Below are 26,759 nucleotides of genomic sequence, written 5' to 3' on the forward strand. Positions count from 1 at the left end.
GCCTGTTCAACCTCTCCCTATAGCTCATATCCTCCAACCCTGGCAACATCTTGTAAATCTCTTCTGAACCCTTTCAGGCTGTGACCACTACCAATACAAAGCAATCTAACCACCACCCCTTGACATTCAATGGTATTACCATCACTGAATCCCTTACTATCGGCATCCTGGGGGTTACCATTGACCAGAAACTCAACTGGACTTGCCTCATAAATACAGTGGCTGCAAGAGTAGGTCGGAGGCTAGGAATAATGTGGTGAGTAACACAAGTCCTGATTCCCCAAAGTCTATCATAGCCTCACAGTCATCCAGCACAGAAACAAACCCTTCAGGCCAACTCGTCCATGCTGCCCAAGTTTTGTAAAGTAATCTAGTCCTATTTGCCTGCATTTGACCCATATCCCTCTAAGCCTTTCCTATTCACTTACCTGTCCAAATGTCTCTTAAATGTTGTAACTGTAGCTGTATCTAACTTCCTCAGGCAATTCCACATATGAACCACCCTCTGTGAAAACGTTGCCCCTCAGGTTTCTTTTAAATCTTTCACTTCTCACCTCAAAAATATACCCTCTAGTATTGAACTCCCCTACCCTAGGGAAAAGACCTTTGCTATTCACTTTATCTTTGCTCCTCATGTTTTTATCAATCTCTGTAAAATCACCTCTCAACCTCCGACACTCCAGTAAACAAAGTCCCCACCTATCCACCTATCTTTGTAACTCAAATCCTGAAACCCAGTAGTATCCTTTTAAATCTTTTCTGACCTCACCAATTTAATACTATCCTTTCAATAGTGGGGCAACCAGAACTGTACACAGTACTCCAAAAGTGATCTCATCAACATCCTGCACAATCGCAACATGATGTCCCAATTCCTATACTCCGTGGTCTGAGTAATGAAGGCAAGTGTGCTAAATTCCTCTTAACCATCCTGTCTACCTGTGATGTAACTTTCAAAGAACTGTGTACCTGAACCCCTGAGTCTCTGTATTCAACAACACTACCCAGGGCCGTAACATTAACTATATAAATCCTGCCCTTGCCCATCTTTCCAAAAGGCAACAGCTTGTTTTTATCCAAATTAAACTCCACTTGCCACTCCTCAACCCACTGGTCCAATTGATCAAGTTCACTTTGTAATCTTCGCTGTCGACTATACCACCAATTTTGGTGTCATCCGCAAATGTACTAACTCTGCTTCATAAATTCTCAACCAAATCATTTATATGAATGACAAACAACAGGGGACCCAGCACCGATCCCTGCAGAACTCTGCTGGTCACAGGTCCCCAGTCTGAAATTAGTCACAAGTCAGGACTGTGATAGAATATTCCTCACTTGTCTGGATAGGTGCATCTCAAAAACACTCAAGAATCTCAATCACACCCGGACAAAGCAGCCTACTTCTTTGGTACTACATCCACATGCATCCACTCCTCCACCACTAATGCTTAGTGGCAGCAGTATGTACCATCTACAAGATGCACGGCAGAAATTCACCAAGAATCCTTCGACAGCCTGTCCAGACCCATGACCACTTTCATCTGGATGGACAAGGCAGCAGATACATGGGAACACCACCATCTTCAAGTCTCTCCCATGCCATTGTGACTTGCAAGTATATTGCTGTTCCTGCAGTGTCACTTGGTCAAAGAATTGGAATATCCTTCCTAATAGCATTGTGGGTCAACGTACAGCACATGGAGTGCAGTGTTCAAGAAGGCATCTCACCACCACCACCTGCAAATGAACATTAAATGCTGGCCAGCCAGTGATGCCCAAATCACATGAGTGAATTTTAAAAATTGTATTATTTGTAGTGCTGCAAGCAGAGCTACTTGGAATAGAGCCATTCATTTACACCACTTAATTATGGTACTCTACCTTCTTAATGCCACTTCATCATGATGTGGATTCTCTTGCCCAAGTTTCTCTTGCCTTAATTTCTCTTGATGCCTTTTCAAAGGCAACCACTGAAGGTACATTATATGGAGCTACTGTTGGTAATTATTGCTTTTGTGTACTTTGCAAGGTGTTATATGAACCTTATGCAATCTTCTCTCAGCATTGGAACTGTCTGTTGAATATTAACTGTATGCAATGTTGTATTTCTTTTTTAATTTGACTGTGCTCACATTGAGAAGATAATACACAAGGATAGACGTAGAATTGTCATTTTCAACACTGTTTTAGTTTTGCTATGTTGAATCAATTTTTCCTTGCACTTTATCTTTATCTTCTTTTAATTGTTGCTTTTTCTGTAACTCCTGTTAAATAATGCATTTCTAAAATAACTCATGTTTCTGACACTTAGAAGAAGCAATCTACCTGTCTGGCTTTATCTGATGTTTTTGGTTTTATTCATCTGATCCCTCTATCCTTTGTCTACTCATGGTAATGTAGGTGATGGATCAGAAGCCAATGCAGTTATCCGTTACAGTAAAGAACAACGCCCAACTACATTGCCTATTCAACCATTTATTCTGCACCACCCATTGAGCAAACAAATTCCCAGGGTTCGTCCACTGCAGAACCATAGTGCATCTTCTGTTTCATATATGTACAGTATTCCAAGTAGTCAGCTGACAACAAATGGACATTCAAGTGGTACATCTAGTTCTTCTGGTGGTATGGTGTCGTTGGAAAATATAGCGACAGTAGGCAAGTCACAGAATGGATTCAATGCAGATGAGAATGAGAAACAGAGGAACTCTTCTCCCATAAATGAGTACTGTTCACGGAGGCCTGTACCAGACGCAATTAGGCCATCACCATTGGGCAGTTACTCACCAGTGAGAAATGATGCATGTATCTTGGAGAATGGAAATTCATCATCTGCTGTGTCACCAGAAAGAAATTATGGAATCCACCCCCCAAGAAGTAGATCATGTCCTTTATCTGCGAATCTCGTTTCAGTTCAATCTTCCCCAGTAAAAGGTGCTGTTTCACCCATCAAAACTCATCTTCAACATATTAGAGATGAAAGAAAGAGTCCTAAGGAAGCTCCAAAGAAAGAACAAGGGAATTTTCAAACTGGACAGAGCTCCAGCTGTTGTTCCCATCAAATTGTATTGCCAATATCTGCTAATGTAAAAGGAAATGGTGTCAGCAGCCATCTGGAACATCACAAGGATAACCAAGGCAGAAGTGGAAAAGCTGCACTACTTAACCATGTGGCATCAGGCTTCACATCTGGTAAACACTGACTTATTTTGTTAAAAGTAACTAAATGGATTGGAGCTATAATTGCCATAATCTGAAATATTTCATTGACTACGAGGGTATATTGCTTGTGATCAGTAATGTAATTGGATTAGATTTCACCTCCGTTCAACCTCACACTACTTGCTGAAAGAAGCAAGATTTCATACAAGAAAAATAGAAAATCAAGATCTTGGCATGATTAAATTCTAGTAATAGGCATTTTCTTTCTCTTGTCCTGATTTTTCACTCTGATACACACATTAGCACGTCATGTTGGTTGCTTCCTCATTTGTAGAATTAGATTGTCTAGTTCATAGATGTCTTTATAGACTCTTGTTGAGAAGATCAAAGAAGTGATGTTTAAAGGTATCAACCATAAAGAAATCAGCTTTAAACCATATGCTGGCGGAAGTATTCCAGGATACTAATGGCAATTGTAGCTCACCTACTTGCAGAAATTTTATGATTCTAATTGGGTGGCATGATGGCTCAGTGGTTAGCACTGTTGGCTCACAGTGCCAGGGACCAGGGTTCAATTCCACCCTTAGACGACTGTCTGTATAGAGTTTGCACATTCTCCCCATGTCTGAGTAGGTTTCCTCCAGTTGCTCTGTTTTCTTCCTGCAGTCCAAAGACGGGCAGGTTAGGGTGGGGGGTGGGCCTGGGTGGGATGCTGCTCAGAGAGTTGGTGTGGACTTGATGGGCCCAATGGCCTGCCTCCACATTGTAGGGATTCTATGATTCTAATCGGTATTAAAATCTGGAAGGAGCCTCACTTCTGGAAGCAAAGAGGCAGACCAAAATTAAAGTACAGGTTAATGAAAATTAAATTCTTATTACACGGTAGATTTGGTTTTCCAGTCATTGGAAGAGGATCTTTTGAAAGAAAAATACCTGAAACGAGGAAAGGCAAGTCAAGTGAAGTTTTTTAAACTTGAGTTAAAACAATGTTACGAGTGTACCAATAACTTCAGATTAGGAAGCTATGTAGTCATTCTATAAACTTGAACAATATCCTATAATGTTTTCTAATGAAATTGTGATTTTATAGTTTTAATACAAAATCTTGGAGTAGAATATTTTGAATATTATATAAGCATTCTTGAATGTGCGTTTAAATCACAAAATCTTTCTGACTCTTCTAAGTTTTTCATCTACTGTACTTTCTAGCTAATCACATTGCACCTCTGACACTCAAATGGAGAGAATATCGCAGAAGAAATCCCCTTGGTCATGACCGTATAAAAGGATTTGGCTGTAATTTGGAGCCTAAACAGTCAGGTCCTGGGATGATCAAGAAGAAAACATATCTGGAATTTTCTGGCAAAAGTGGTGTTAGCCATATTCGCTCAAGGCTATATGGTGCAGTTTTGTTTCATGCTTCTGGAATATATCGCCATATAGTTTGTAAAACTACTTTAATCTTATTTATTTCTTGATATCTTTTGCCCAAGTACCTTTGCTTAATACATTTCCACTGTACTTTTCTTTCTGTCTACTACTTTTGGCTGTTGAAAATATCAGTTTGGAGAGAGATATATATATATTGCTTCATTGTGATTTTAGAACCAGGAAGAAGAAATATTTTTAATTTAAAAGAAAACAATATTACTGCTGATTTGTGTGTTGATATGGATGGCATTTAGGTAAGAATTAAGTTCTGTAAGATGTTACTGGGCATTCATTTAACAATAATAACAGTATCAGCACAGGGCAAACAAGTGGCTCAATAGCAGATGTGCCAATATAAGACTTAAGACATAAATGCATTGTCATGAACCCTTAGATATACAATTCCAAGTTGAAACACAAAGGAAGGAATTCCCCAAATACGTTAAGATAATTATCAGGTAAGCCAATTTTGATATCATTCCTAATCCTCAGTTACAATGATGAATGACCAAGAAAAAAACATACTTATGCTCCCAATCAGTCAAAGAATAATTAGAGAAAGCGGCATATCTGTTGCAATAATCCACCAGCAAGCAGAAATTCCTTTTGATACTAAATGCTGTTAATAGCACTTCTGCTCGTCACATTTGCCAAGTGCAGATATCTTTTTCAGGTAATTGGCACAAAACATTCATTTGATCATTGAGTTCCATTTCAAAGGCACTGCTCATGGAATACGTTAAGTGGCACCTGTTTCAGGCAGTTGCCAGATGAACAGTGGTTTTCCTTAAAGTACACCAGAGCACTATATCTGGCTAGAGACAGTATATGGGAAGTAGAAGGTTTATTGTGAAGCATTATTAGTCTGCCCTTTATGACATTCTGTTTTTTTACATTTTTCACAAAGTTAAAGCTTAACATCAGTTTACAAACATACATGAGAAATCGTGGGCAAAGACTGGCTGTTGTATTGACAACTGCTATTAGAATTCTGGATTAGTGGTGCTGGAAGAGCACAGCAGTTCAGGCAAAGCCTTTTGCCCGAAACGTCGATTTCGAAGCTCCTTGGATGCTGCCTGAACTGCTGTGCTCTTCCAGCACCACTAATCCAGAACCTGGTTTCCAGCATCTGCAGTCATTGTTTTTACCAACTGCTATTAGAAATTGTTTGTATACAATGACTCTCATTTCCAATGCTACATGCCCACTATTCCCATGCATTACCTCTATTCCTCATGTAGGGTAGTGGGTGTCATGATAAGACAATTCATACCCCAGATTGAAATGTGGATTGACAGATCATGCTTTGTTGCTAAACTTTAATGAAATGGTCTTTCTTTGAAACACAAGCATGCAATGTTGCAGATTTGGTTTTGACCATAAAACAGAAGTTTCTTACTCAAAACAAATGAAGATAAAATAGATAAACCAAACTATTTACCTAGAATACAAGTTTAAAGATTTCAAAACCTGTGGTAAACTACAATCTTGATAATCCCACAGTACCCATTTATAATATTCAAAGATGGGAGCGAGAATTCCCTTCTTTGTTAGACATCGGGTTTGACATAGCTGTGGCTGTAAATCTGATCACTTCTTACTTAGATTCTGCAATATCTTAGCTTCAAGTAAGCCTTTCAAGGGATTTAGCCATAAGCTTCAGATTGGAACTTTAAAACTAAATTCCTTATACTGAAGAAATCTATTTCTTAACCACTTTAAACTATTAGACCATAAGATATGTGAGAATAGACATAAATACAGCAGAATTAGGCTATTCAGCCCATCGAGTCTGCTCTGTTATTTAATCATGGCTGATATGCTTCTCAATCCCGTTCTCCTGCCTTCTTGACCCAATCAAGAACCTATCTACCTCTGTCATAAATTCACTTAATGACTTAGCCTCCATAGCAATCTGCAATAATGAGTTCCACAGATTAGCCACCCTTTGGCTGAAGAAGTACCTCCTCACTGCCAGCATTCTCAAAGATCCATCCCAACCTGGCAATATTTTTCTACAACCTCTACATTCGGAGATAGCACAGAAGCCTGAACACACGCACTAGCTGATTTTGTAACAGCTTCTACCCTACTGTTGTCAGAATACTGAATGGACTCATAAACTCTTAACATTTGCCTGTACTTTTGTTTTTGGTGCTGCTTGCCTATTATTTACTTATCCAAGCAACTTAACTATATAATCTGCCTTTATTACTTGCAAAACAAAGCTTTTCACTGTGCCTTGGTACATGTGACAATAAATTCAATTCAATTCTAAAGAGTTGTCTCTTCACTCTGAGGCTGTGAGTTCAGGTTCTAGTCTCTCCTACTAATGGCAACATCTTTTCCACATCCACTCTATTTTTCAGTATTCTGTAAGTTTCAATCACATACTACCCATCCTTCTAAACTCCATTGACCACAGATCCAGATTCCTCAACAGCACATCATATTATAAGTTCTTCATTCCCGCAATCACTCTTGTCACCCTTCTCTTGGCCTCCTTCAATGCCAGCTCATCCTTCCTCCGATACCATACCAAAACTGTTCACAATATTCCAAAGTCAGAAGTCATACTACACCAGGTTATAGTCATAGTCATAGAGATGTACAGCTCAAAAATAAACTCTTTGGTACAACTCTTCCATGCTGACCAGATATCCTAACCTAATCTAGTCCCATTTGCAAGCACTTAGCCAATATCCCTCCTATTCATGTACCCATTCAGATGCCTTTTAAATGCTGTAATTGTACCAGCCTCCACCACTTTGGCAGCTTATTCTATACACACACCACCCTCTGCATGAAAAAGTTGCCCATTAGGTCCCTTTTAAATCTTTCTGCTCTCACCCTAAACCTATGCCCTCCAGTTCTGCAGTCCCCCACCCCAGGATCGAGAGTGTGGTATTGGAAAAGCACAGCAGGTCAGGCAGCATCCGAGGAGCAGGAAAATGGACGTTTCGGGCATAAGCCCTTAAGGGAAAAGACCATGTCTATTTACTCCATCCATATCTCTCATGATTTTATGAACCTCTATAAGATCATCCCTCCGCCTCCAACACTCCAGGGAAAACAGCCCCAGCCTATTCAGCCTTTCCCTAATGCTCAAACCCTCCAACTCTGGCAACATCCTTGTAAATCTTTTCTGAACCCTTTCAAGTTTCACAACATTCTTCCTCTAGGAGGGTCCAACAGATTTACTTGAAATCACAAGCTTTTGAAGAGCTCCTCCTCACCTGATAACCTGTTGGATTATAACCTGGTGCCATGTAATTTCTGACCTTGTTCACCCCAGTCCAACACTGGCATCTCCACATCACTATTCCAAATGCATCTGACCAGAGATTTATATCACCTCAATATTACTTTTTTGCTCTTGTTTTCTAGCCGTGTTGAAATGAATGCTGGTATTGCATTTGCTTTCCTAACTGCCAACTGAATCTGTATGTTAACCTGAACAGAATCCTGATCTGGGACTCCCATGTCCCTTTGTGCTTCAGACTTCTGAAGTCTTTCCCGATTTAGATAATAGTCTTCACCTCTATTCTTCTTACCAAAGTGTATAACCTCACACGTTCCCATATTGTATTTTATCTGCCACTTTTTTTGCATTCTGCTAGCCTGTCAAAGTCCTTCTGCAGCCTCTCTGCTTTCTCAACCCTACCTGTCCCTCCATCTATCTTTGTATCCTGCGCAAACTCAACAATAATACCCTCAATTTCTTCATCCATATCTTTGATATATAATGAGAATTGTTGTGGTCCCAACAAGGAACCTGCAGAACTCCATTAATCACTGGCTGCCATCCTGAAAAGACCCTTTTAATCCTACTCTTTGCTTTCTGCCAGCCAGCCAATCCTCTATCCATGCCAGTACCTTGCCCCTAATACTCTGGGCTCTTCTCCTATTTAGCAGCCACCTGTGTGGCTCCTTCTCAAAGGCCTTCTGGAAATCCAAATACATCACATTTACTTGCTCTCCTTTGTTTCACTTGCTTGTTAGTTCCTCAAAGAATTTTGCTAGTTTTGGCACTCAGCTCTATTTTACCATGCACTTTCAAGAAGTCCACAATCTCATACGTATTAATGGACTTTAAAATCTTACCAAGACCAAGGTCAGGCTGACAGGCCTATAGTTTCTGGTCTTCTGCCCCTCTCTGTTTTTAAACAGGGCTGTTAGATTATCTTCTTTTCTTAGGAGCAAATGTTTACCATCAATATCTTCTATCAAGATTTTGCCAAATACCAAACTGAAACCTAGAAGATTTTTCCCCAAGTTAGAAGAGCTTTCCTTAATCAAAAGATTAAAACAATCAATCTATAACCTTCCAAACTAAAAGGCCAATGCATTTTTTTAACGAGCAAATGAAGTAAACATACTCCCAATGAAAGCAAAATTCTATTATACATCAGGAACTATCTCTTTCATACTGTCTTTAATAGGAATCATCTTGGCTACAGGGTTATTTAGAAGTTAAGCATTGAACCTCTTCAGACACACAGACTAAGCCCATATGCCATTAGCTCAAATCCAAAATCTAAAATAAATGATCTTAAAATATATACTGTTTACTATATACACATCTTATGTAACATAGATGAAATCAAAGATCTTGGTCCAACTTGGGAGAAACATCTCCAAAGTTCTATGATCCTTGAAGCAATTGGGCAAACCCTAGGAGACCGAGTGACAATCCCCAATAATCAAAATGCCTCCAAAATGCTCAGCAGCACCTTCTCAAGTGCTGGTTAAAATGACAATAAATGCTGGCTTTGCCAGGGTTGCCCATATTCCATGATTGACTTTACAAAAGTATTGAGCTGAAAATGTGTTGCTGGAAAAGCGCAGCAGGTCAGGCAGCATCCAAGGAGCAGGAGAATCGACGTTTCGGGCATGTGTTTACAAAAGTATTGGCCAGCTTTCATAACCTGTATTTATGTCTCCCAACTTTCCTAAACTGTCCAGATCAAGTAGCAACCATATAGATGGAGGTTATTCCTTCCATTATTAATGATTTCAACTTAAATTGACCATCTACAAGTCAGAAATCATGTCACAGTGTGGTGGAATACTCTTCACTTATCTGTTGAAGTTGCTCATCCAGTCATGAACCTTGTTACAATTGGCATCTAATCCTTCACCACTACTGGCAGTAGTGTGAGCCAACGGGCTAAAGCTTCTGTAAGAGCATATACTGAATGTTACTACCACCTGGAAGAACAAACTCAGTGGGCACATGTGAACAGCACTGCCCCCTGCAGTTCAATAGCAGAGCTCACCACCTCCTACTTGAAGGTTATTCAAGATAGGCAATAAATGTTGGTACTGCCAGCAATATCCACATCCTATGAATGAATTTGACGTGAATGAACAAAACAAAATTATCTCCTCTAGTTCAACTTGGATTTTATAATGTCTGTGCATTGCATTCAGGTAATTTCCCTAGTGCCTTTATACAGATCATTACTAGTGTGAAAAGGTACAGTCCTCAGAAATATCATGAGCTTGAAAGTTTTATGTAGCCAATTAAATGAGTAGGTAAAACAGGCAATTTAAGATGTCAGTGAATTCTGGAATTGAGGTGAGGGATGCAAGGAAATATTGCATTTCATTGAAGAATGTTTGAAAAAGTATTATTAGTATTAAAATGCATTTAATTTAGTGATGGATTAAATAATATGATCTCCCTTTTTGTAGGCCAATCTGTGAAGCAACTTCAGAACTATTACAGTGATTTCTTTCCGGATTATTTTTCACTGGCTGAGAAACCCCCAGCTGAATTCTGTTTATCACCTGATGGAACCACAGAAAGTATCTCCATAGATTTGCTACAGAAAAAAGGTAAAATTTAGATTTTGACATCAGCCACTTTGTATGCACATTATTGAAGGCAGAGTTGTCTTAAATTCAATATTTTCAAGATTAATATGTTTTGAATATATTATCAAAGTGTATCACTCACTCAGCTGACCAGATACCAAAAATTAGCATGTTAAGCATTTCCTGTGATCAATCAGTTGCACTAATATTAGGAAAATAATTTCTCTACGAGTGCAAGAATGAACAATCTTAATCCCATTGAATTTTCATTCAAATGATTACAAATTAAATTCTGTGAACATTGTGGAATACAGTATATGAAACATTTAAATTTGTTTACTTTTAGGTTGATGTGTTAATAATTACAGTATATTTTTAATGAATGGCACCACTGACAGCCAAAATATTTCATGTGGTACAAAGGAAGGAATTACTATAAATCGTATGGATTGAAATTTTCTAACTCATTCGGTTTGTGAACTTGTCACGTTTATACTTAGCGCAGCGTTTGTCACACAGTTGTTTTCTGTTCCAAATTGTATTTAAAGTTTCTTTTAAATGTAGTATAACAGTTGTCAATATAATATCCACTGTAGTGCTCATCCAACTTTATTATGGCAGGTCTTGTTAAGGCTGTGAACACTGCCGTTGATCTAATTGTAGCACACTTTGGAACAAGCCGAGATCCTGGTGTCAAGGTAAGGTGATTAATGTGCCTGAGTTCTGATTTGATTTGAGTAGTCATATGTTTGTATTCCATTTTGTAGTTTGTTTCAACAAAAAAAACTAGAAAAAAATCTAACAGTGATGTTTTATCTTTTCCGCCAGCAATTTGTTTTCAACCTTACAACTTTTTCTGGAATGTTACAGTCAAGTGATTGTTTGCTGGGGTGAATTAACTAAATCTTTATTGTTGCTGAGGAGAATCATCACATTGTTTGCACCTGCAATCTCTGATGTTTGGATAAATGTTTCCATGGCTCATGGTGGATAGAGCTTCTCCAGCAGTATGGGTGCATAAAAATATTAGGTTTTTGACTTTGTGTTCACTATCTCTAATTTTGACTGAGTCCCTTGTTACAGGACTGTTGAGTCTATGGGAAACTTGACTTATGTTTTGATTCAGTAGACCTTGATGTGAGTACTGGGAAGATTTGTGAAAACATTAGAAACCTTGACAAATGAAGAATATTTGCTGGAGATGTCATCTTAAAATATGTCCTTTGTAGTACTTTAACTCCTGGAGTACAAGGACATACAAATGTACTGCCCTTGGCTATACTGCTACATTTGACGATAACCAGGAGTAATTGTCATCTTTTAGAAGCTGGTTAAAGAAAGACTGATCTAATCTTGCTGTTATTCATTGCCTATTTGTTATATAAACAAAGCATGCTCATAAATTCTATTTAGTGAATGAATTAAAGACAGAGAACTCTGATGCATGAAATACTTCCCTTGTTTACCCAGATCCCCCCCCCCCCCCGCCATAATAATTTGTTTGTTATACTGGGGTTTTGCCTTTACTAAGGAGAAATAAATGTGACTGTTTTAATACTACACTTGGCTCCCGATAAACATGTATGACTAAGCAGCTCATCTTCAAAATGTGTTGCCTAAGCTAATGTTTGTATTGGCAGCTAGAAGTAAAAGAAACATGTACAATGTATATAATTTCATTATTACAAGGAAGCACAGCAGAAGCTACAGCCAACAGAAAATTTTGCCATGCTAGGGCATGTTGCAAGTATTTATGCTTTTGGATAAATGTAGGTCAAATGTGTATATTTTGGAAAATACAGAGTGCTTTCTTTTATTTACATTTTAGATGATATGCTTTATTTTAAAAAAGGTTTAACGTAATTAGTTATAAGTAAGTTCTATCATCTAAAACTAGCAAATCTACCTTTTTTTCCTTACACACCCAAAGTTGTGCACTTGAATTTTATAACTTATTGTCCATGGATTTTCCCTTGTCTTGTATTTCTAACCATCACGGAAACTAGGAATATAAATTGTTTACATTTACAGCATTACGAATAGAGGGAAAGTATGTTCTTAGTACTGTTGCTTAAATATATGCACATATATTTGTAATCAAGTGCCATTTCTTTCTTATAAGTAATTATTTGCCTTGTTTTTGAGGACAGTTCCTGGATTCCCTTGACACAGATGCAACTGGTGTTGGCAGTAAAATGATAGAAAATGGATTAACAAATAAGAAGTCTGATAGGTGGCATTTTTTCTTTACAGGCCAAACTTGGGAACAGTACAGTCAGTCCCAATGTAGGTCATCTTGTACTTAAGTACCTGTGCCCAGCAGTGAAAAATGTGCTTCAAGATGGGTTGAAGGCATACATTCTGGATATGATCGTAGGCCAAAGGAAAAATTTACCATGGATTGTTATTGAGGCTTCTACTCAGCTAGGTATGGCTTTACACTTTCACCAGCAGCTATAGCAAGTCTTAAGATATTCAGTGCTCAGATTACAAGTAGCAATTTAATTAGGTCTTCCAACAATACTAAATAAAATTGAGATTAAGACTGGTTGATAGTTTAGGTAACTAGCATTATTATTTTCCCTTTTTGTTAAGGAGCACAAATTGGTAGCTCTGAAGCTGACACGTGAATACAATAAGAACTATCACTCAGTTTTACTCTTGGCATTTAATAATGTCTTTGATGGTCTGAACGTTCAGTTATAATGGCGAACTAAAACCTTTGGGCCAATATGCTATATTTTCTCACATTTAGTTAGATATGAAATTCTGATAACTGTATTTTTAAAAGGAAAACCCTGAAAATTGTACTTTTTCATTTTTAATCTATTCCCTGGTTATTCATTTCTTTTCACTTTTTGGTTTTCTCTTTCTCCCCAACGCTTTGTTTTTTGCACCATATTCTATGCTTCTCCATTTATCTCCTGTTCTTTTGCCCTTTGTGTCTCTAATGCTCCCAGCCCCTGAACAGCATCATGCCCTTCCCCTGTGTTTTAATTTCCCATTCCCAAACCATATTTAATTTGGGGTTAAAACTCACCCACATAACTTTGCATTGATTGTGTATAAAGAGAATTTTGGTAAACTATTGAGAATGAAGTAAAGGTAACTTTGTTGTGCATTCATACAGACTGTGTTAGAATTAGTTGTATTTAATAGTATCACTAGATGGCAGTCAATTCTTCAACAATTTTCTTCCTATTCTTGATGGATACTTTAAAAATTAGAACAATTCCAACATCTGCTTTAATATTACCCTTAATATAAAAAAGTTGGAGTTGTTGGTTAGTTCGCTGAGCCAGTTGATTTTTTTTTTTGCAAACGTTTCATCCCTCTACTAGGTTTGTCTTCAATGCTATGTAACCTCCAGATGAAGCACTGTTGTGATCTGCCCAGAATTTATGTGGTTCTGTCTGTCATGACAGGTGGTTCTATTTCTCGTTTTGTACTGTGGTGGTCTGCAGATGGGGTCTATTTCAATACATTTGTTTATGGCACCAGTGGATGAATGCCAGGCATCCAAGAATTCCTGAGCTTGTCTTTGTTTTGCCTATCCCAGTATTGTAATGTTGTTCCAGTTGAATTGGTGTCCTTCATTGTCGGTGTGCTCGTGTATTCTGGTGGTGCATTTCCTGCCTGTTTGTCCTGTATAATCTTTCTCGCAGTTGCTGCATGGTATTTTTTATATCACATTCATCCTGCATGTTGTGGCTGTGGAGTCTTTTGTCTTGGATAGTATCTGGTGAAGTATGGCTGTAGGTTTGTGTGCTGTCATAATTCCCAGAGGATGTAGGAGTCTTGTAGTTAGTTCTGAGACGTTATCATAAATGGTCCAAGTTAGAAAGCACACACCACTTTTATTAATACCATATTCACCAGGAGCAAGTTCACCAGAGAAGTAGAGAATAACTCCCGTTCTTAGATGAAGACGAATGAAGAATGATGAATTCCTTACCAGAGTGCACAGAAAGGCTACACATACAGAATAGATTCTTAATTACAACAGTAACTACCCCAACGTCCACAAACAGAGCTGGGTCAAGACTTTATTTAAACAAGCTATAACACACTATGACACCTCAGAGCTCTGTAAAAAAGAGGAACACCTAGACAAAATCTTTGCTCATAATGAGTACCCTTATAGCTTTATTCACAGATGCCAACACCAAGAAGACACCGTGTTCCCCAATACACTGATCATCCTAGTCTATATTAGAAATGTCTCAGCACTGACTACAAGACTCCTACATCCTCTGAGAATAATGACAGTACACAAACCAACACCCATACTTCGCCAGATACTATTCAAGACAAATGACCCCATAGCCACAACATGCAGGACGAATGTGATAAACAAAATGCCATGCAATAACTGTGGGAAAGATTACACAGGACAAACAAGCAGGAAACGCACCACTAGAATACATGAGCATCAGCTTGCAACAAAATGACATGACCAGCTGTCCATCATGTCAATACACACTGACAATGAAGGACACCAATTCAACTGGGACAGTGTAATGATACTGGGACAGGCAAAATAAAGATAAGTTCAGGAATTCCTGGAGCGTGGTATTCATTCACTGGTGCCATAAGCAAACATGTTGAATACAGACCACTACAGTACAAAATTGGAAATAGATCCATCCGCCATGACAGACAGAACTGTGTATAAATTCTGGGCAGATCACAATAACAGTACTTCATCCAGCGGCTATACAGCACTAAAGATGTCACTTAGTAAGGGGATGAAACATTTGCAAAAAAAATCAATCAGCTCAACGAACTGACCAACAACTCTAACCACAACCTGCGGTACAGATCTTCACAAAAAACATTTTTAAAAAAGTATCACTGAGAAGTGTGAGGAAACAATGTCTCGAAGCCAAAGAAAAAGCTGTTAGCAAAGGTGATCAAAACTTAATTAACAAGCAGACTTTAAGGAAGATGTTAGTGAAGGAATGTGAACCAGACAAGCTTACTAAAGGAACTGAGGAAGGAACTGGCAGAGAATTAGTACTAGGCCAAGTGTGTGAAGAAAGCAGAAGAGAGCTTTTTTTTGTAAAAAAGAAACTGATACTAGTTGAACTGGTAATTCTATAAGAGGATGGTGCTACAGCAGCCTTTAGATAATCAATTGTGACTGTGGACATAGCCTTATCTCTTCACAGCCTCCCCTCAGGGCCATGGTAACTCAGCTGTAATGATCCTCTGAGTCTCCACAGGAATGCTGTCTCTGAGCCCAATATTGTTCCCACATTGAAACAGGAACAGGCGTAGGCCATTCAGTCCCTCAAGTCTGCTATTACATTCAAGGTTAAAAATAACACAACAGCAGGTTATAGTCCAGCAGGTATATTTGGAAGCACTAGCTTTCGGAGCACTACTCCTTCATCGCAAACACCTGATGAAAGAGCAGCGCTCTGAAAGCTAGTGCTTCCAAACAAACCTGTTGGACTATAACCTGTTGTGTGATTTTTAACTTCGCACACCCCAATCCAACATCAGCACCTCCAAATCATGATCACATTCAAGAAAATTGTGGCTGATCTAATTATAACCATAAATCGCCATCCTTGCCTCTTGTGATAACCTTTCAACCCCTTCATTAACAAGAAACTGTCTACTCCTGCCTTAAAAATATTTAAGGATTCTGCTTCCATCGAATTTTCAGCAAGAGAGTTCCACGGTATCATAACTCATTGACAGAAAGATTTTGCCGAATCTTTAAGTATTCCCTGTTTTTTAAACAGTGATCCTGGTTTTAGATTCTTCCATAAGAAGAGGAAACAACAAGACTCTTCAGGATTTTGTATGTTTCAATCAAGTTGCTTTCAACTCTTTTAAACTCCAGCAGAAACTAGCCTAGTCTGTCGAACTTTGCCTTATAAGACTACCTTCCATTCCAGATATTAATTTGGTAAACCCTCTCTAAACTACCTCCAACACATTTACATCTTCTCGCCAGTGACCTGTATAATTGAAGTGTAAGCTCCCGAATTCGGTTTTAAACTCCCCTTGCAATATACACAAGAGCGTATCTTTGAATCTCAGAGCTCTGTAAACTCTTGCTATTTAGATAATATGCTTTTTTATTTTCCTACCAAATGGACAATCACATCATTTCCCCACATTATAACCTATTGGCCATATGTTTTGCTCCTGACTTTACCTATCAATATCTTTTTGTAGTCTCCTTGTGTCCTCTTCATAACTTACTTTTCTACCTATCTTTTGGTTGTGAGCAAATTTGGTAACCATATCTCTAGTCCCTTCATCTAAGCCATTATATAAATTGTAAACAGTTTAAGTCCCAACACCCAACCCTGTGACACATCATCCGTCTTATCTTCCTGATCTGAAAAAGACCCTTTTATTCTCTGTTTCTTGTTAGCCAGGCAATCTTCTATCCTTGAAGAAGCTCTCTTCCTCCCTCTACAAGGACCCTCACCTTAACCTCCTTTCACCTATCGCATTCCCAATGCCCCTCCCCCAAGTCCCTCCTCCCTACCTTTTTATCTTAGCCTGCTTGGCACATCTTCCTCATTCCTGAAGAAGGGCTTATGCCCGAAACGTCGATTCTCCTGCTCCTTGGATGCTGCCTGACCTGCTGCGCTTTTCCAGCAACACATTTTTCAGCTCCATTCTTCTATCCATGCAAATATACTATCCTCTACATTCTGGCTTTTATTTTTCTCAGCACCTTTGATTCGACACTTTATCAAATGTTGAATGGAAATCGTATGTACAGTACTTCCATTGGTTCTCCTTTATCCACAGCACATGTTACTTGCTCAGAAAATTTCAATAGATTGGCCAAACATGATTTCCCTTTCACCAAATCCTGTAAAATTTGATTATCTTGAATATATCCAGGTGCCCTATTTTAACTTGTTTAATAATCGCTCACGTTTTCCCTATGACAGGTGTCAAGCTAACTGATCTTTAGTTTCTTTCTTGCTTTCTCCCTCACCTTTTAATGATTTGCATTAATTGTCTTTCAATCTAATTGGATTGTCCTAGAATCAAGGGAATTTTGAAAAATCAAAACCAGCGTATCAACTATTTCACTTGCCAATTCTTTTAAGGTCCTAGGAAGAATTCCATCAGCTCCCAGACATTTATCATACCACAGCTCTGACAATTTACTTGCAATTACTTGACTGGTGTTGTAATTTTGTTGCGTTCCTCCCTTCTATCTCCTGATTTATTGCTACTTCCGAGATGTTACTTTTATCCTCCATAACAAGATAATCTGATTGACGGATATTGTTCAGGGCAACAGGCATATTTTTACATTCAACTGAGAGTAGACAGGATTTTACCTTTGCACTTTATTCGGAAGACAGCACCTCCAGGGCGGCACGGTGGCTCAGCGGTTAGCACAGCTGCCTCACAGCACCAGCGTCCCAGGTTCGATTCCAGCCTCGGGGTAACTGTCTGTGTGGAGTTTGCACATTCTCCCCGTGCTTGCGTGGGTTTCCTCCGGGTGCTCCGGCTTCCTCCCACAGTCCAAAGATATGCAGGTTAGGTGAATTGGCCGTGCTAAATTGCCCATAGTATTAGGTACATCAGTCAGAGGGTGGGTTACTCTTCGGAGGGTCGGTGTGGACTTGTTGGGCCATACTGTAGGTAATCTAATCTAATATTCTGTCTAGCACGCACTCAATATTGCAGCATCAGCTCTAGAAAATAATTGCCATGATCACATTGATACGAAAAGAATCATTATACTTTAAATCATGAGGGTCAGGTAAAGTGAAACACAAGGGTCTTTTCCCTTGGGGACATATTTTTAAGGTGAGAGAAGAAAGTTTTAAAAAGGTCATGAGGGCAACTTTTTTACGCAGAGGGTGGTTTGTGCGTGGAATGAACTGCCAGAGTAAGTGGTGAATGCAGGTACATTTACAACATTTAAAAGACTTTTGGATAAGTACATGAATAGGAAAGGTTTGGAGCGATATGGACCAAATGCAGGCAGGTGGAACTAGTTTAGTTTGGGAGCATGATTGGAACTAGTTTAGTTTGGGAGTTTGATCAAAGGGCCTGCATCCATGCTGTATGACTCTATGACTCTATAATTAGACTTATTTGAAGACCTTCAAGGTATTTCTTGGATACAGTACAGCAATGCACCATAATGCAAAGTTTTAAATCATTTGCATCTTCCACATGTATAGTTCCTTGAAAGTGGAGTCACAAGTAGATAGGATAGTGAAGAAGGCATTTGGTATGCTTGCCTTTTGTTGGTCAGTGCATTGAGTATAGGAGTTGGGAGGTCACATTGCGGTTGTACAGGACATTGGTTAGACCACTATTGGAATATTGTGTGCAGTTCTGGTCTCCCTTCTACAGGAAGGATGTTGTGAAACTTGAAATCTTACAGAAAGGATTTAGAAGCATGTTGTCAGGGTTGGAGGGTTTGAGCTATAGGGAGAGGCTGAGTAGGCTAGGGCTGTTTTCCCTGGAGTGTCACAGGCTGAGAGGTGACCTTATAGAGGTTTATAAAATCATGAACAGCATGGTTATGGTGAATAGACAAGGTCTTTCCCCAAGGGTAGGCGAGTCCAAAACTAGAGGGCATAGGTGTAAGGTAAGGGGGCAAAGATTTAAAAGGGACTTAGGGGACAACATTTTTATGCAGAAGGTGGTGCATGCTTGAAATGAGCTGCCAGAGGATGTGGTGCAGGCTGGTACAATGGCAACATTGATGAGTATATGAACAGGAAGGGTTTCGAAGGAGAAGGACAAAGTGCTCGCAAATTGGACTAGATTAATTTTGGATATCTGGTCACCGTGGACCATTTAGATCCAAGGGTCTGTTTCCATGCTGTATGTCTCTATGTCTCCATATATGAAATAGATGCAATTAAAGGAAAATAATCACTTTGTGACATATAAATGAAAAGCGTGAATATCAAGGAATTTGCATTATTTTGAATCAGAAACTAAAAACTTCAACTGTACCAATAATTAGCTATATCTCCATTGTATCGGTTATTTTCTGAACTAAAAGGTAACAGAAAAAAAGTTCTCACCTCTGTTATCATTCTATCATCACCTTCGCTCACAGTTTTGTTCTTGACTCCTGTGTTTCTCAGATGTACCTCATGGCAAGGATGGTTCTGCTGTCAGCAAACCCTGATGCCCCAGGACTTAATGGTATCTTTAATATTGGTTTTGTTCTTCAAGCTTTCACAATGAATGCCTTTTTTAGGCAGACATATCAAATTTCCACTTTAATTACAACTTAATTAATAAGATTCTTGCCTTGCAGTAATTACCTTCCCCAGCTGCTGTTCTGTTAGGATAATTTTTCTGACTTTCCAGTTGCCTCTTTGCTTTATCTTTTACCTCATGCACCAACAACAGGAAATCTCTGGTTCATGCATGATGATTTTTTTTTCAGAAAGTAGCCGCACTTATATGTTATTGACCTTAATACATGTCCCTCAAATTTATCACTTTAATACTTAACCATATCCTTAAGAAAATTAATAAAACAAATTACTTGCTTTATGTGAGACAAAGCATCGGTGTAGTTATATAGTGTGCTCAAACATAAAAAATTAAGAAAGATGTTCTTGTTTGACCAATGTAACAACATACTCATAAACAGTGAGTACCAAACTAATACTAAATACTTAAAATCTTATGCTTATTCTTCAATCGTTCAAAAGGTGGAATAAGACGGCCAGTGAAATGAATTGTATTCAGAACCTTTAACAGATGTCAAAGAAGAGGGACTGAGATTGTTTCAGCCTGAGTTTTGCAAAATTTGTTGAAATTCAAGATCCTAAAGTTGAAGGAGCTGTGTTCTAACTCAATTCACCACCTTGGCTCATCCAAAAATTCAAATGGCACATGCAAAATTAAATGCATTATCCTATCATTACTGTTTTGACACTTGCTTGTTTTCATTTCAGGTCCTTCTACCAAGGCACTTAACAATCTTTTTTGCAAGATAAGTCAGTATTCTGAATTAACGAGTCACAGCACAAGATTTAATGCATTCATTTTTGGCCTTCTGAAGTAAGTTACTAATTATTAGAACTTGAAAATAATATTGCACAAACAGTATTCAAAATGATGGCAAATATGGTTTTTTGGGGTGTATTTTAAGAAAATTTATGTCTTCAGTGAATAGAGATGAAAGTTGCTATAAAGATTTGTTGAATCCTTCATCTATATTGCATTTTGAAATAGTATTTAAGTTCAAGTCCAAACAAAGCTTTGGAGTAAACCTTACTTTTGTCACCACATTTTGGGCAGTATTTAATGGAGTTGATGGGGGTCTCACCTCTACTTTCCTTCCTACTCCCCATCGCCCTTTATCCTGCCTTTCATTAGAAACATATCAGTTTCTTTCTTGAATATGTTGACTGATTCTGCCTCCACTGCACTCTGAGACAGTGAGTTCCATAGTTTCTAAATCCTCTGGAGAGCCAGTGAGAGCCCCTGCATCATTTTTTCGAGAAAGCCTGTTGCATTAACTTAGGTACATAACTGGGCAGTGCGAAGGCTGACCTGGATGAAGCACCACGCAAACAGAAATCTGGCTTTCAGCCAATCAGAGACCAGCTGCTTTATTGAATGGTAGCACCATGGAGAGGTGCCTGAGGCCAACCACTGAGCTGGATCCTCGGCCATACATGAGTAATGTCAAATGTAGGGGTGAACAGACAGCTATTGCACAGAAATACGTCAGCAGCAAGGTCAGGGACTGGCTTTCAGCAGGATCCCAACTCCCGATGTTGAATCCCTTGATCAGGTGTCGAATGTCTTTCAATGTGGGACTCCCACAGGAGCCCTGATTTGCTTGTCGTGCTCCCCTGCATATTGAACTTAGTCGTGGGATGTAGATCTCAATGCACTTAAAGTTCTCAATTGGTGAATCAATCAGGAAGACCATCCGACTGCCTTCCTGCCAAATGCTTAAGTGGACTGGAGGTGGGAAGTCTGCGAGGTCTTTACTTGCCCGACTGATTACTCCACAATATCGGCCTTGGGAGTAGAAGTAGGCAACTCAGCCCTTCAAGCCCACTTCACTATTGAACATGATCATTGCTGATTTTATTCTGGACTCAACTCTACTTTCCTGCCTACTCCCCATTGCCTTCTATCCTGCCTTTCATTGGAAACATATCAATTTCTTTCTTGAATATGTTGACTGATTCTGCCTCCACTGCACTCTGAGGCAGTGAGTTCCAGTTTCAAAATCCTCTGAGAGAGAAATAATTTGTCCTTATCTCAGTTTTGAACCTACTTCCTCTCACGCTATATCTATAACCTCTTGTTTGAGATTGCCCCGCAAAAGGGGAACATCTGTTCAATGTATTTCTTACCAACCCGTTTAGTATTGATATACCTCAGTCAGATTCCCCCCTCATTCGTCTGTACTCCAGTGAGTGCAAGCCCAGGCTATTCAACCACTCCTCATATGACAGCACTTTCATCCCTGGGATCAACCTGGTGAAGCACCTTTGCATAGTCTTCTGTGCCACCACATCCTTCCTCAAGTAAGGATACTTAAACTTGGCAAATACTCCAGGGTGTGGCCTCACCAGTGCCTTATATAATTGTAACAACATTTCTGTACTTTTATAATCCAGTCCTTTCGCAATAAATGCCAGGGATTCCATTTGCCTTTGTTATTATATACCCAGTTTCTGCAAATCTTGTACAAAGACACCCAGATCCCTCAGCATTACACTCTGCTTCCCATTTAAATAATTGGTCTTTTGTTTTCTGGCCAAAATAAATTTATCCACATTGAACTCCATCTGCCAGATTCTGGCCCATTCTCCTAGTTTATCAATATCCATCTGTAAACTATCTCCTTGTCACAGCCTGCTTTCCCACCTATTGTAGTATCATCCACAAATTTTACACTCTGTCCCTGCTTGCAAATCATTTATATAGATTGTAAATAGTTGAGGTCCAAAAACTGAATTCTGTAGCACCCCGTTAGTTACAGGACCCATTTATCCCGACCCTATGCTCCTGCCAGTCAGCCAATCCTCTATCCAAGCTCCTTTACTCCCTGGGATCAATCTTATATGCGACACCTTGAAATATACCTTTGGAAGTTTAGATTTACCACATGCACCAGATTCCCATTATCCATCTTGCTGGTTACATCCCCAAAGAACTCCAGCAGCATTGTCAAGCAGGACTCACCCTTCATGAAACTATGTCGAGAGTGTGGTGCTGGAAAAGCACAACAGATCAGGCAGCATCTGAGGAGCAGGAGAATTGACTTTTCAGGCGTAAGCACTTCATCAGGAATCAGGGGCTTATGCCCAAAACGTCAATTTTTCTGTTCATCGGATGCTGCCTGACCTGCTGTGTTTTTCCAGCACCACACTCTCAACTCTGATCTACAGCATCTGCAGTCCTCACTTTGTACTTCTTCATGAAACTGTGCTGACACTGGTGAATTGAGTTTTGTTTTTCCAAGTTATCTCTTCCTTTATGATTGACTCCAGCAACTTCTCCAGTACAGAGGGCAAAATAACTGGTCTAGAGTTTCCCACTTCTTGCTTATCTCCTATTTTTGAATAATGGTGCCACTTTGCATGTTTCCAATCCACTGATACCTTTTCAGAATCCAGGGAATTTTGGAAAATCATGTCCATTGCATCCACTATCTCTGTTGCCACTTTGGGTGCAGGCCATCAGGCCCTGGGGACTTATCTGCCTTTGTCTTCTACCCAGTTATAGTAGTTTCACCAAATTCCTCCAGTAACTGCAGTTTTTGGGAAGAAATTATTATTTCCACAGTGAAAACAGAGACAAAATATTGTTTAGTGCCTCTGTCTTTTGAGTTTCCCATTATTACCTCACCATTTTCATTCTCCCAGGGTCAACATGGACTTTTACTATTCTGTTCTTTATATACTTTTGGTATCAGTGCTTATGTTTTCTGTTAGTTTCCTTTTGTAGTACATCTTAGTTCTTTAAATTTTGTTTTTAATAACTTTTTGCTGATATTTAAAGTTCTCCCATTCCTCTAGAGTGCCACTAACTTTTACAGTATGATATATCCTAGTATTTGCCTTTATGTTATCCTTGACATCCTTGTCAAGCAATGGATGATTTTTCATCTTTTTACAATTCCTCTTCCTCTCAGGACTACAGTTTAATTGAGAGGTATTTAGTAGCTCCCAAAGTATTTGCCATTGTTCTTCACCAGTCCTGCCCTGTCATATTTTTGTCCAGTCCACTTGGGCTAACTCCTCCCTCTGGCCTGTTTAGTTATGTATTCCAAACACTAAAACTCACGCATTCGACTCTGTCTTCACTCTTTCGATCTGTCTTCACTCTTTGAAACTCTGGTATGTTGTAGTCACTCCTTTCAAGAGAATTCTTAACAATATGGCCATTTATCAATCCTTTCTTGTTACATAGTACCAAATCTAAAATAGCCAGTTCTCTGGTTGGCTCCATGACGTGTTGCTCTAAGAAATAATTTTTTGTACCCTCTATAAACCTTTCTTCGAGGCTACCCTTGCCAAGTTGATTAATCTAGTCAACGTATGCATGTTCAAGTCCCCCATAATTACTGTTGTACCTTTCCCACAAGTCCTCATTATTTTCAGGTTTATACTATGTCCAACTTCAGAAGTACAGTTCAGGGGCCTGCAAATTATTCTTACTAAGGCATTCCTTCTCTGCCTTTTTATTTCCACCCAGACTGAATCAACATTTTGGTCTCTATGCCAATATTATTTCTTAATGTTACCCTTAACCAGTAAAGCAACTCCACCTTCTGTTCCTTCTTGTCTATACTTTCGGAATACTGAGTACCCTTGGACATTTAACTCCCGGTCCTGATCTTCCTGTTTCAATAATCCCCATCAAGTCGTATCCATTTGTCTTTATTTGTGCCATCAGTTCATTGTTTTTATTCTGAATATTGCATGCATTTAGGTATGAAGTTTTTAAATAAGTTCTACTGATTTGTCTTTGTCTTTTAATAATTTATTGTACTTTCCACACTCTTCATCCTTACTTATTATTGTTCATCACAATCATTTGCTGCAATGTTCAACTCACATTTTGATCTTTTATGATTCCTTCCCTCAACATGGTTGTTTGATCTGCTGTGCCTTTATATTCTGTTAACATCGATCTTATGCTCACTTTGTGACCTGTTGCTTGATTCCCATCACCCCTGACTTATTAGTTTATATCCACCCGAGTCGCAGTAGCAAACCTCCCCATCAGGATGCTGGTGTCTCTCTAATTAAATTGGAAACTTTCAATTTTGTACAGATACCATCTGCCTTGGAAGAGATCTCAATAATCCAAAAATCTGAACCCTCCCTTCCTGCACCAGCTCTTCAGCCACTTGTTAAGCTGTACTATCTTCCTATTCCTTGCCTCCTTACCATGTGGTATGGACAGTAATCCCAAAGTTACAACCCTGGAGGTCCTGCTTTTTAACTTACGGCCTAGCTCTCTGAACTCTCCATGCAGGACTTTGTCACTCTTCCTACTTATATCATCGGTACCAATGTGTACCACTGGAGTCTTGTTTGTGGCCACAGAAATACCCAGTTGAGTCCCCAACTACCACCTGCACTTTGACACACAATGCTGTATCACAGAGCAGGTTCTGGTGACTGCTGTGGTTATCCCCTGAACAGTGCCTAAAACAATATACCTATTTAAGAGGGGGACAGCTAAAGGAAACTCCTGCACTGCTTGCCTGTCCATTGTGACCATCACCCATCTATCTGCTTCAACATTGGGTGTGACCATCTCCCTGAAACTCCTGTCTGTGAGCCTTTCGACCTCCTGCATGATCCTAACTGTGTCCACCTGCTGCTCCAGTTGATCTAAGCAATCTGTAAAAAGCTGCAGCTGTACACATGATTTTGGAAAGTGAATGGTCACCAGCAGTGGTGGTGGTTGAACTCTTCCAGAGTTGCCAAATTTCACGGGTAGGGCACCTGATGCTCCTGATGCTCTAGTTACTGTTTAATCAAGAGAAATCAATATGTAAACCCCCCCCTTTATTTGGTTCTACTTAACTAGGTGGTCACTCGAGCAAATTTCTCACTAAACCTCACATGAATCCGTATCCTTCTATTCCTCATCCAGCTGCTTCTTGAATGCTGCAATTGCGTCTACTTCCATTACCTTCTCTGGCAACGCCTTCCAGGCATTCGCCACCCTCTGTGTGAAAAATATGCCCCATACCTTGAACCTGTGTCCTGTACTAATTGAGTCCTTCACCCTGGGAAAAAGCCTCATAAATTCCACTCTATCCATGCCATTCACAATCTTATAAACTTCTATCAGGTCGCCCCTCAATCTCTTGCATTCCAGTGAAAACAACCCCAGTACTTCTAACCATTCTTCATAGCTGTAAACCCCCATACGAGGCAACATCCTGGTAAACCTTTTCTGTACCCTCTCCAAAGCACCCACATCCTGTGACCAGATCTGATTCACAAGTAAAAATAAATCAGACATGATGGAATGGCAGAGCAGACTTGATGAGCTGAATTATAAACAAATGTGGAGATGGGCATGAAATTCCACCCTTGTTGGTGACCACTGATTATCATAATGATAATCTGATTAATGTTTCCATTTTATGCGACCTTCAGGTTTATGACTACTTTTGTTTGTTATCTTAAATGATCACACTTTTACTTGCAGAGAAAACCCACTTGTAGGAAATGGAAACTACCAAGTAATTTCTAATCTAATCTAATCTAATCTAATCTAATCTAATCTAATCTAATCTAAGTAATCTAATCTAATCTAATCTAATTTCTTAAGTGCACCAAATAATTTTTCAGACTTCTAGTCTCTATTGCATAATGAAGATAAAAACACAATAAAAACGGTTTCTTCCACAAGTACTTTGCATTTTATCCCAAAATGAACTGCACCTAATTGTCGCAACCTTTGAACATTTACCGGCCACATTGGCAAGCCTGGAACTCGTGTCCTATATTTGCAGTGCTCCCAGTTTTAGCTGGTGGAGAATTAAGTTGTCCATAGTTGCCTCACATACAGTCCATGGTGACTTGATACCAACTAATGCACCACCATCACTTGCCATGAACCTGTACTTTTCATGCCAACCCATGTCTGTCAACTACCTCCATGACCCCTTATGCTATCAGTAAGACATAGGAGCAGAGATTAGACCATTCAGCTCATCAAGTCTGCTCTGCCATTCAATCATGTCTGATTTGTTTTTAATCCCATTCTCCTGCTTTCACCCCATAACCCTTGATCCCCTTGATCCTCAAGAACCTATCTATCTTGGTCTTAAATACACTCGATGACCTGGCCTCCACAGGCTTCAGTGGCAATGAATT

General features: G+C 39.3%; 1 protein-coding gene across 9 annotated transcripts in view; it reads left to right on the forward strand.

Annotated features, from left to right (window-relative positions):
- rusc2 (RUN and SH3 domain containing 2) overlaps positions 1 to 26,759 on the forward strand; it is a 128,524-nt gene that overhangs the window by 74,793 nt on the left and 26,972 nt on the right. For 7 of the 9 annotated variants that reach the window (XR_006311386.1, XM_043688079.1, XM_043688072.1 and 4 more), the window contains 6 exons: positions 2,404 to 3,195; positions 4,375 to 4,566; positions 10,294 to 10,437; positions 11,038 to 11,114; positions 12,670 to 12,844; positions 20,343 to 20,448. Coding sequence is in view for 8 of the 9 variants with exons in the window: in XM_043688079.1 (XP_043544014.1) it covers positions 2,404 to 3,195; positions 4,375 to 4,566; positions 10,294 to 10,437; positions 11,038 to 11,114; positions 12,670 to 12,844; positions 20,343 to 20,448 (1,486 nt within the window). In the remaining variant the exon portion in view is untranslated. The remainder of the gene's footprint in view (positions 1 to 2,403; positions 3,196 to 4,374; positions 4,567 to 10,293; positions 10,438 to 11,037; positions 11,115 to 12,669; positions 12,845 to 20,342; positions 20,449 to 26,759) is intronic. The other 2 variants (XM_043688120.1, XM_043688129.1) reach the window with 2 other exon arrangements.

Source organism: Chiloscyllium plagiosum, chromosome 1 (assembly GCF_004010195.1).
Source record: "Chiloscyllium plagiosum isolate BGI_BamShark_2017 chromosome 1, ASM401019v2, whole genome shotgun sequence".
NCBI classification, from domain to species: domain Eukaryota; kingdom Metazoa; phylum Chordata; class Chondrichthyes; order Orectolobiformes; family Hemiscylliidae; genus Chiloscyllium; species Chiloscyllium plagiosum.